This window comes from Lutjanus erythropterus, chromosome 3, assembly GCF_056507025.1.
Source record: "Lutjanus erythropterus isolate fLutEry1 chromosome 3, fLutEry1.hap2, whole genome shotgun sequence".
Taxonomy (NCBI): Eukaryota; Metazoa; Chordata; class Actinopteri; order Lutjaniformes; family Lutjanidae; genus Lutjanus; species Lutjanus erythropterus.
Genome location: NC_139319.1, coordinates 44,301,955 through 44,314,144, shown reverse-complemented (window position 1 = coordinate 44,314,144; position 12,190 = coordinate 44,301,955). Strand labels below are relative to the sequence as shown.

Genomic DNA, 12,190 nt, shown 5'->3' with positions numbered 1-12,190 from the left:
ATATATGGGTTCTGCTCATGTTATTTGTTGCTTTGTTTCTATTTGTTTTGTTCTACTCTACTTATTTGTCCCTTATCTTTGTGTTGGTCTATTGTCTATTGTCTAATCCTGTTTGAGTTTTTTACGCACTTGTCCTCACTTGTTCTGTCTTTGTTCTATTAATTGTTACAGCTTTATACCTCTCCATCACATTTCATCTTGTTTATGTAAATAGTTATATCTTTTGTACATCTGTGAACAAATAATATGAAAAAAAAGTCAGAAGGAAGGATAAAACTGTGTTTCACTCACCATTGTCTGTAGACACCATGAAGGTGTTGGGAGTTGTATCTCGTCCCCCTCCTCCATTTTCAAATGCTCCATATCCCTCGCTCTCCTGAAGCTGCCAGTTTAGACCAAACAGGTGCATAGCTGCAGAGAGGAGGAGGGAGAGGACGGGAGGGGTGAGAAAATCAGAAGAGCAAGAGAGGAGAACATGGAGGTTAATACAGTGTGCAAAATGAAAAGGAGACAGAAAGGGAACGGAGAGGAATACAACGAGGGTGAAAGGGAGGACAGAGAAGAGAAAGACAAAAGGAAGATAATACATAAATAGGAGAGAAATGGCCAACAACAAAGGTAATGGGGGATATGGGAAATATGGAAATATGGAAGAAAAAGAAAGAAGATAATGAGGGAGGAATTAAAATAGGAAATGATGCCAGGATGAGAAAAAATGTGAAAGATTAGGTGATAAAATAGTAAAACAAAGAAAAAAACATAATTAAAATGCATCTATCTGGTCAGTTTCTGTATTCACTGTATAGCTATAGTCAAGTGTGTGTGTGGTTGTGTGTGTGTGTTTGCATGTCCACTTGGGGCTGTGTTGACCATACTGAGCACTACCACTATGTTTGAGAAATCTGAATAACATTTATGATGCTCTCAGGAAAATGAAGTGGGCAGCTGCAGATCGCACACACACACACACACAAACACACACACACACACACAGAGTAGCCCATATGGAAACACATACAAACAAATGTAGAGCCACACACAACTATTAAAATGAGATTAGAAACTTTCCCTCTCTCACACACACACACGTGCACACACACAGAGTGCCGAGGAAAAGATAGAAGAGCATGTTAGCATCAAAAGAAGCCTCCGGCTGCTAATCTGACATAACACAATGTAACTCTCACCTCTACCACCTACGTGTTTACTCTCTTTTTCTATGTGTCTGAGTATGTGTGTGTGTGTGTGTGTGTGTGAGGGAGAGAGAGAGAGAGAGAGAGAGAGAGAGAGAGAGAGCGTGCACCCTTTGGCTTGTAACTCATCTGCTCCCTCTATATCTAACTCCTTCTTGCATCTCAATTGAGATGTAAGCAGATTTTTTCGGAGGCCAAAAAGCAGTCAAATAGTTGTAAAGCAGACAGAGGAGTCACGTCCACGCCCGTGGAGCCCATTTCTATTCAGCGTCACACCTCCCCCCTTAAACTTTCATTCACTCCTATATTCTGCATGGAGTCTGCTGAATTATGCTGACTGTCTGATGAAGAGCTGCAGAGCTGATGTGGCATTTTACAAAATGAAGCAGTAGAAGGGGAATTTGTTTTTCTGCTTTGCCTATAACGTAATTATAAACTGAAATTTAATACTGAAGGCTGTTGTCTGGGTTTACACTGACATATCGATATCACACAGCATGGCTCAGTTTCCACTCTCATTCTGCTGGATTCAGGCAAAAACTGAAAAATGATATTCAATGCAACGTCTGTAAAGTGGAGGTCTACAGATTACTGTATGTCGCAGTGGAAACATTTTATAGAGATCCTGATGGTCCAGGTCAAATTAATCAGTGTAAGTGGATGATTATAAAATCTCTCATGAAGATTAACATCTAGTTTCTGTTTGTATATTTATTACATCAACATAAAGTCATGAAATGGACAGCCTTGCTTCTTTTCCTTCACCAAGGGCTCTCCCAAAGGGACATTACCTGACCAAGCTTTGACCACAGGCGCTTTCACCATACCCGTTTGTTTTCTCCAGGGCCGTGTCTAGCCTTTTTGGGGTCCCTATGCAAAGTGTTGGGCTTGGGGCCCCTATCTGGTGAGCGGGTCATTCCAAAACCTCTAAGGTGGTCCAATGCATGCATTCAACATTTAAACGCTTGTATCTGGGGCACTTTAAATCAAAGGGAGGCTAGATTTGTCAAAAACTCTTAATATTTTTTATTCTCTCATCACAAATTTCCAGACGATCCCAGCAATTTAAACCTAAAGAAAATGATAATACATGGGAAACACGAGGGCACCCTGACATCAAGAAACTCATGAAAACTTACAGAATGCATCATGATAACATCTGCCAAAATTAGATAGATGCTGGATTTTCCTTAAAATGGTCACTTTATTTTAATGTAAAATACTAAAGATGAAGAAGATAAAGATGAAGAAATGATGTATCTTTGCTCAGTGGGTTTGTGGGCCCTCACTGCTGTATCTTGTTGGCCCGTTTTTGTCAGTTTGTCATGACCTTAGAATAGACTGACTTTTCATTGAGTGAGAATGACTTTATTTGTCCAGTTATAATTTCAATGTGTACACAGCAACAGCAAGGAGTAAAGAAAAAAATGAATCACCATGCTTTCTTTTTTTCACCATGTGCTGTTGTGTATGAAAACATCCAAGAAGAACACTACTCAATTACTGTGACTCTCAAACTGTAACTGTGACCATTATAGGCAGTTTCCACTACAGTTAAAAAGAAAATCCACAGGGGAGCTCTAGATAGTGAGACCCAGTTCACATTAGTCTTGTAATTAAACCGGATCCAAAACTGATAGACCAAACTTAGAGAGAGAACAGTGGCAGGAAGATGGCATGTCACTGATCAACAAGCGCAGAATCACTTTCTTCTCCTTCTTTCTTCTTGGGCAGTTTTCACTCAGTCTCACCTGTAAAACAGATTTTCTCCTGAGACAACTGTGTCGTCAGAGCTGTCAGAGTGTTTGACATGCTGACACGCAGCCGCGTGGCAACAGAACAGAACCCCATGACTGTACATCTGAACCTGGCCATCTTGGTTTCTGGGTTGGCTCCTAATTAAGGTTTCAGTTAATGGGAACTGACAAGACATTGTCCTGATGATGGTGCTAAAATAAAGACTAATGAGCAATTAACTATTAAAAGGGTTTTAAAATGTGATAAAATGGGACGCAAAGTGACCAGAGCTGGTGTGTCTTTGCTAAACTTGAATTACAATACAAGCTAAAAGAAAGCACTGCTGTCCTGTACTGATTAAATAATGTAGTATACAAGAAGTTTTTAAATGCTCCTTCTAGGAGTATGAGTTTGGAAATTCCAGTGAAACATTTAAATAATGGATTACACTTTAACTAAACCCATTAGATTTTATTCAACTAAATCTACTGTAGATGTAGTTGAATAAAACTAGTCAAACTAAAACAATCCAGATGACTCAAATATGGCTGAAACTAAATTTTAGTGGAAAGACTATGAAAAGACTATGATTAAAACTAAATCAAATGATGATCTAGCACATTGGTTCTCAACCTGGAGTCTGAGCCCCTCTTAGGGGGGCACCAGAAATGACTTTGCCTGCTCTGAGGTCCTCAAAATTAGATTTGCACTTTCACTACAATCACAGTTTATACAAAAATCTTTATACAAACCTATATCAAAAGAAACACTTCTTTGTCCTCAATTAAAAACAGTTGGTCTCTGAGTAGGTGACAACTCTGTGACTTATCAGCCCTGTGATAAAGAATCATTATTGTTCTTTTGGCGAGGATGAGTTGTGTATAAGCTACTCTGTTGGGTTGTTAAAAGGAAATGTGTTAAGCTTTTACAGAGAAGAAATTTACAAAAGGTGAAGGGTCTAAGAATGGAAACAAATTCATCTAGAATTTATCCTTTATCCTTTTGGTATGTGTGTTTGTGGGCCTGGGGGGTGCAGCTTTCCTTACATACAAGTAGAGGTGGCTCCAAGGAAAAAAGGTTGGGAACCACTGCTCTAGCATATATAAGCATATATATCTCCACAAATACAAGTATAAGTGACTCACATAAACAGCTGTAATGTTCATGTAACTTGAAATGCTCGCAGCATTCTGTCAATATGTCATCAACTATGAGTGAGAAATGGTAAAAATTGTGTAAAAACTTCTGTCACCCAGATGTACCAGCTTTGTTTTGTTCCTTTCTACGCTGTATCACATCACTCCCTAATTCCACTTTTGTCATTTACAGTACAATGATGTTAACCAACACTGGGTACATTTAGCACTTAATTTACCAGGCATCACTTCCACGTTTTTATAAAATTGACTTGGGATTGCTGCATGACGATGCACTTCACAGTTTATATAGTGGGACGCTGAACTAATTTAATTGTGCTTTGGACCCCAGAGGGGCTTAAACACCTCACATAACTTATTAACATAGAAATAATTGTCAGAGCTCTCTGCACTGAGGCCTGTAGGATCCTTTAGGTGGCACCGCTTACAGTAATGATACAACACTTTGAACACCGCTACCAACATAAGTGATACAGTGATTAGTGTTATAATTAATGTCCTTTCAGATCCTTTTTCCCTCAGACAGAAAAAAATATAAGAAAAGCAGTAACATGTTTGTGTCGGTTTGAGGAGTCTGGACTGGAGACTGGACTCATCATGTGTCCACAGCAGATATTAGAGAGTTGTGTCAAGGACCAATTACTGATCCAACTTGGGAACATTTAGTGAGAGAAACCCCTGCCGTGGACTACGCCCCGCCCAGCACACACACACACCCATTCTGCACACACATACACACCTCTCTGCCTCATTAAATTAGAGTCGTGCTGTGATAGCCTGTTACCCGCAACCCCTCCTGGTGAGGACAGGAGCAAAGGGTCATGGGAGAGTGCTGGCTAATCGACAGGAGCCTGCATGCGTGTGTATGTCTGTGTGTGTGTGTGTGTGTGTGTGTGTCTGTGTGATAAAGTAAGAGGATTAATGGCCATGGTAACAGTCATACAAGACTGGTTCTGCCTAACAGAACCTTTTTAGGAAATTTAGGAATTAACTGAACATTTCAGAGAAATTTAGTTGTGGATTTAAGGATAAAAAAAGTCTAGAGTCAGGCTGAAAACTTCACCACCATATAAGAGTCTTGTTACATGGAGGTCATCAACTATACATCCATCATAGCACTAAGGCGGATGGTAATTGCAAAATGTTCTTTATAAATATGATTTGCTGGGATCCATCCTGAGGAAGCTTTTTTTGATAAAAAAATAATAAATCCCTGCAGCAGGACAACTGCTTGGATCGATGGAAGACAAACTCTCCTACTGTGTTCAAAGCAGGACTGGAATCAACAACCTAGCGTGCTCTGTCAGCCTTCACTGCGTCCGTTCAGTAGAGCAAACTGATCCTAGTTCAGTCTTGATGATCTGACACACAGTGAGAGGGACTACAGCAGGCTGATTCACCACTGTAAGAGAAGGAACGTCTGAAGAGCATAAGATGTTGTTTACAGGTTGAGGCAGAGGAAACTGTTGCACTTCTTTTTTGTCTTTTAGTTGTAGTGCTGTATTCACAGGTGACTCAAAGAAGAATATGCAGACAGAGCAAAAAAAAGCTCCCATCACATGATGTAAAGCTCCTACTCATCTATGTGTGCAGTTGTAGTCCATGGGTTTTTCAGTTGTTGATGCCAATGCTGATATTTATAGAGCAGGGTGGTTGATGGCCGCTGTATAATGCTGATATCAAAACAAAGAAAAGTCATATATAATTCCATCTTAAGGCTGGTAGGGCTGGGCAATACATTGATAATACATTGTTATATCATGATATGAGACAAGACATTGTCTAAGATTTTGGATAATATTATTTTGTATTATATCCTATTGTCATATAGAATAAGGCTGCATTACAGTAACATGATGTCATTTTCTGAACTTACCAGACTGTTCTAGCTGTTCTATTATTTGTCTTTACCCATATAGTCATTATATCCACATTACTAATGATTACTGATCAAAAATCTCACTTAATATTTTGTGAAAGCACCAACAGTCATCCCTACAATATTGATGCAATATAGATATTAAGATATTTGGTTGTAAATACTGTGATACTTCATTTGATCCATTTTGCCAAGCCCTAATCTATTCTATATCATCATATGTTTGCAATATTTGAGAAATTATGGCCTGCTATGTTAGAGAAAATGTGTATATTGTGGAATAGCCTAAAAATATCAAGATATTATTTCTAATCTTTAGTTATATATATATATTATTATTATTATTATAAGCCAATATATATCGCCCGGCCCTAGAGCAGAGTTCATTATGTCATAAGTGATGTCATTCAACGGCATTATTCTCCTCATTCTAACATAATATATATTTAACAATAGCCAGTAACAGTTTTAGATTAGATTTGTTGTCATTCAGCCCATCATGAGCGCAGGCAGCGACTGATGCTGAATATCTCAAAATGCTGACTAACTGCACCGATTATTTGCTGAATTGCTTGTGTACTGTCTGTATTTTCACCTATGTTAGCTGACTAGAGTTTATCTCAAGTGTGAGTGTGTGCACACAGTGCTTAGTAGAGCTTTGTCACAGCAGACATTTCAACTTGACCTAGCAGGAACAGTGTAAGTGTAACTCACAGCATTAAAGATGGCTCTGTCCCACTTAAGTGTTGAAGTCTAATGAGGAAGCATACACAGTAGCTGGGAATACCTAAATGGATAATGACATTAGTTACACCAGTGCTTTTCCTGCTATGACAAGTCAAACTGTCTGATGTCATCTCCATCATGTATTTTGCTGCACCTGTTCAAATCAGTCGACTTCCACCTTCATCATTTTGATTTGTTACACGGAAAAGTGACAAGTTATTCCAGCCATGTCCCGTGAAATTACATCCATATTGGAAGATTCTGCACCTCATGCTTTCTGTCCATTGCCGATGCTGAATGCCAGTGCAGGAAGTATTGTGCCCTTTATGTAGTGAGAAGATGAATAAAAGAATAATAAAATAAAAGAATAAAAATGATTCATTATCACAGAGGTGTGGATGACTAAGTGGCCTACTATTTATGAGGAGGGCAAAAAATGTATCTTGTAAATAGTTTTCTACACAGACTTTTGTATAAACTGTGATTTTAATTAACATGGACAAATCTAATTTTGACAACCACAGAGCAGTCAAAGCCCTTGGGGACCTCCTGAAATTTTTGCTGATTCCGATGCATTATGGGTCAAATTGACCTGCGCTGTTTAAATACACTCACAAACAAGCGAATAATCATTTCAAAATGTTCAGATTGTTTCATAGCTTGTCAGAGAGAGATATTTCTTTCCTTTTTTGTTTTACAAACTGTGATATTTTGACAATTCCTCTATTATTTTAATAAAGTCACTGTCACTGAATATATATTCTTGTTTTGTGTAAAAGTAAATGTCAAAAGCGCACAGTGTCAAGCAAGCTGACTGGTTGATCCAACTCCTTCAAGGGGAAAACAGAGAGGAAAACAAGTCTACAGCCATGCGAGCAGCCCTGCGAGGCTCTATGTAGGCACAACAGTGCTTTGAGCTGAATGCTAACGTCATCATGCTAACATCACAACACAACTTCATCCTCTGGGGATCATGAATGTCTGCATTAACTTCAATGCATCCAATCAATCACATAGCTACATCATAGCAGTTACTGTGTTGGAAATATTTCAGTCTGGACCAAAATGGTGGACCTACTGACCTACAAACTGGCAGCTATCCATAGAGCCACACTGCTGCTGGCAAACAACTGCAAATGACATGCAAGTTGTACTTCTTATAATCTATAAATATAAAAGACACACTCGCTTCCTTTTTTTTTTATGTGTAACACCTCATTCTAACAGACCAATCAAAACCAGTGAAAGAAATTCAACCTGTCACAACAACAAGGACACTTTTCATTTTGTATCTGTGTCACTATTTATGAACAAGAGAGCTAAGGTTAAACTGACCAGACATTATGTTAGAAAAAGTAAGAAAAGGCTCAAATTGAGGTATAATAGGAAGGTTAACCACACTGCAAATGCAACGTGCAGACATTGTAGAAAGCAAGAATTTTAAAGACACTGAAATTTAATGTAATGTTGTCTTCTGAATACACAGAGAGATGAATAATTCCCCACAAGGCTTTTCCCAACGTCAACCTGAACAGTGGTCTAATAAACCACAGTGAGTGAAAAAACCTACATAGGTGTCCAGAGCCTTCAAAACAATTCTTGAAAACATCTGTAATACTTTTAAAGAATATGCATTATTTATTAATCTGATCTTATGAATACCATGCAACCCCTTGTTTCATGAAACAAGGTCTGTCAAGCTCTCAATATTCCTGACTTTAATCATCATCATCACACAGGTAGCATCCTCAAGCATATTAGCTGATCTTAAAACAGCTATTATGATGCTGTTTGTGTGCACAGGTGAGAAGATGACATGGAAAGCACAGCTCTACAATAATGTCTTTTTCTTTCAGAATAAAGTTAAAGACCATAGAACAGTTAAAGCTATTCTATTTTGTGCAAATTTATTTACCGGTGAACGGAATGTACAAGCAGGAGTAGACACAAGGTAGATTACATTATCATAATTCAAGAAAGAATACCGAGAATAAGATGTACTTCTCTTTTTGATAATCACAAAAACATTATACACAAAAGTTATATTCAGCAGATTGGTCGAATAAATAATAATAGAAACAGGTGGTGAACCATCGTTCTTTAACTTATTTGAGCTCACGCTTATGGGAATAATCAGATGAACTGGTTTTAGAGAAGTGCAAGTGAAGAAAAAGAATCTTTTGTGAAAAGTACTGGACCAACAAAGACCCCAGTGAATGAATTCTACAGAATCATTAAAAATCAGCAGAGCTCAGTGGGAGACACATAGAGACATTCAGTAATGGGTTTACTGAATAGGGGTGCAACAGGTCTTGTAGCTGCTGAGTATTTGTTCGATGCAGGGCCTTGTTTTATGGGGCACACCTTGGCTCAATTAGTCACAGAGGGAAGCTTTATGTGTGTGCGTGTGTGTCTTTGTTAACAAAATCTTGCGCATACAATCAGTAACAGAAGGAAAACAGCAGCTTGGGATCCTCCTTATATATTTTGGATATGCATTGCCACAGGAGCATGTATGCAGTAGCTGGTCTGTTTCCACATGTTCTGCATGTGAACTTAACGGTGGTGGGTGCAAGGAGCAAAGTTCTGAGCATCAGCAAAGCCACAGACTTGTTCAGATCAGATATGCACGTAACTATGTACATGTGCTGCTAATTTAACATTTTGGCTCTTTTTAGAAAAGGACCCACAGTTGTTTTTTCCATACAAGTCAAGCCAACAAGTAGACTAGAGAGGACTGGATAATATTTCTGTTAGCACTCAGCACTTTGAAGCTTTTGTGACCCAGCAGTGACCTTTAGTGGCTGTAGTAATTATGACAGGAGCAGTATAAAGAGCAAGAAAGTCTGTACATGGAGGAGGTGAGGTGGATGGATGGCTCTAACAAACAGAAAACTTTGACCCTGAAGACTGCGGTTCATATTCCATGAAACCAAAAGTCAATGTTCACGTACTTAAAGTTTTAAATGATATAAAGTTATAGGGTTTGGCGATATGTTAAAATCAATCAAATCGACCACCATCAACCCACCAAGCGGCGATTGACAATATACTCATCTCCACCTCCTCACGTCTTCGTGAGTCTCCAACTGTCATATGTGTCATTTTGGGAGTCATTGAGAATCAATCTATTCTATTGTTTAGGTCAGTAGGTGAGGATGTGTTGGAATGCAAGTACAATAATGGAAAAGTTAAAGCACACACAAAGTTTTCAACAGTCATATGAGAAAGACTTCTTTGTTTTGGTGTGCTTTCTTCAATAAAACACTATTCTATTTTTCATGATTGATCTGTTTTTAATCAATGCACTCATTTTAAAGTGGAGTATGTGCTTTCATTAAGGACTTTCTTTGCGGTGTGGACAATTTAATATTTTTTGTTTATTTTATTTTTAAGCATTAAGTTCCAAATGCTGGCCTCTCCACTCTGGATACTCTGGGGGTTGGAGTTAGTTAGTATGCTGCAGTTTGTGTTCTCTGACTGTCCAAATTACTGAACCAAAGTTTAACGGACCAATCAAAACATGTACGCCTGTGCACCACTGTGTAAGCTGTTTCTCAGTGTGTGTTTATATGTTCCTGTGTGTTCTTGTGAATCTCTAGTGTGTGAATAGCAGGGTGAATCTGTGTGCGTGTGCTCATCCATTTGTCTGACACCGATTAATGCGTGCGTGTGCCAAGAGCACTTTATGTGTATGTGAATCATAAAACCCCGTGAAACTCTTAACAGATGCTTTGAGTGAAAAAACATCTTTCTAACCATCCTGCAAGAGGGAGCCCATGTTACACACACACACACACACACACACACACACACCTACACACACATATAGCAGAGCATGTAACAACAAATTTACCCACGCACACACGGACTAGCCTGAGGCAAGAGATCTTCAAGTCCAAGGACCATCTCAGCTCCAGTCATAATTGCTTCTGTTCATTGTGGGAATCAATGACCTTTAGAAAAAATACCACTCTTCCTCCCCTCTGACTCTTTTGTTCTATCATTCCTTCCTCCCTATTCCTCTCTGGGCTTTTTAAAAAACGCATCGCTCGCACACATTCTAACAAGGAGCAAACTGCTCTGACAGTTTGTGAGCGATGTAGGGGAAAAGGAAAAGCACTGATGTGTTTTTCATGACTAGAGCTGTAAATGTTGGGGCTCCGCTTGGAATTTAAAGGCTAACTCTAATTTGTTTTTCCTTTTGGACTGAAGCCTGCATTTACGAATATGTTGGGCTTATTTTCAAGTTTCAAATTCAAATTTTCACAAAAGCCAAAATGGTCCGATTTGAGTGAACAGAAACAGTGCATATTCTGCATTGTGTTCTTGTCAGAGTTGAAAAGCCTCGCATGAACCACAGCAGCGTCCTCATGGGACGGGCTCCACTACGCCTCGGGTGCGCCCCGCAAGGGGGAGGAGGTTAATGACTTCAGGCGCACTCTTAACATGAGTGTGAAAAAGTGCACAATCAAGTCTATCACAAACATCATGTCTGTAATACAACAGTCAAAACTTACTACAGTTACTTTAAATGAATAAATGATATTCACAATATTAATGTGACAGTCGAAGACTCAGACTCTGTCTATTCAGCAGCTTGACCATATGACCATATTTAAGAGCTGCCAACATCTTTAATTACACATGACAAATATTAACATTGTAGGATGATGTAGACTTCTATTGACACACAGTTCATTTTGGACCTAATGAAAATGTATCTTGGGTGGATAAAAATCACAGTTACAGAAAGGGTCACCTCGTTTATACAAATTGTATAAAGGGAAAGTTTAACATTAGAATATGTGTTACAAATGTACCATTCTTTTACTAAAGAGATTAAAGGGACAGTTCACCCCAAAATCAAAAATACACAGGGTGAGTAGTAGAGTTTTGGAGACATTGGCGATAGAGATGTCTATGGGAGGGAACTAAGTACAAATATAACGGGATATGAGACTAGATGGCACTCAGCCAAAAAAGCCATTTAAAAGACTCAACAGCACCTTGTGAGCTGTTTCATGTAGGAACTGTTTTCTTTCTTCATCTGCCAGCTGAATCACCACCCAGATGGACGTGTGCATCTACTCATGGATGAGAGGCTCATGCTTGAGACAGCACAAGATGTAGTAAAAAAAAAAAAAAAAAAAAAAGGCGTCCTCCTCGACTGATCTGTAACCTCTCATCCATGAGTAGATGTATGCTTCCTTCTGCACCGTGATACGGTTAGCAGGTGTAGTTTGGTAGAAAGAAAGCAGTCCCTGCATGAAATGGCTCACAAGTTGTGTGGATTATCTTGAGTAACGAGGTTTGTCAAATGTATTTTTTGGCTCTTTGAGCACCACGGGCTGAGTGTCATCTAGTACCATTATAATGGAGAGAAGGCAATTTCTCCAAAACTCTGTAACTCACAACAAAATTATCTGATGGATAAATACCACCACAGGTAAAAGGAGAAATATTAATTTTTGATTTTGGGGGGAACTGTCCCTTTA

General features: G+C 38.9%; 1 protein-coding gene across 2 annotated transcripts in view; it reads right to left on the bottom strand.

Moving 5' to 3' along the window:
* Window positions 1–12,190, bottom strand: part of tenm3 (teneurin transmembrane protein 3) — a 417,647-nt gene that overhangs the window by 130,694 nt on the left and 274,763 nt on the right. For both annotated transcript variants that reach the window (XM_084747609.1, XM_084747617.1), the window contains one exon: window positions 292–411. In XM_084747609.1, the coding sequence (XP_084603735.1) occupies window positions 292–411 (120 nt within the window). The remainder of the gene's footprint in view (window positions 1–291; window positions 412–12,190) is intronic.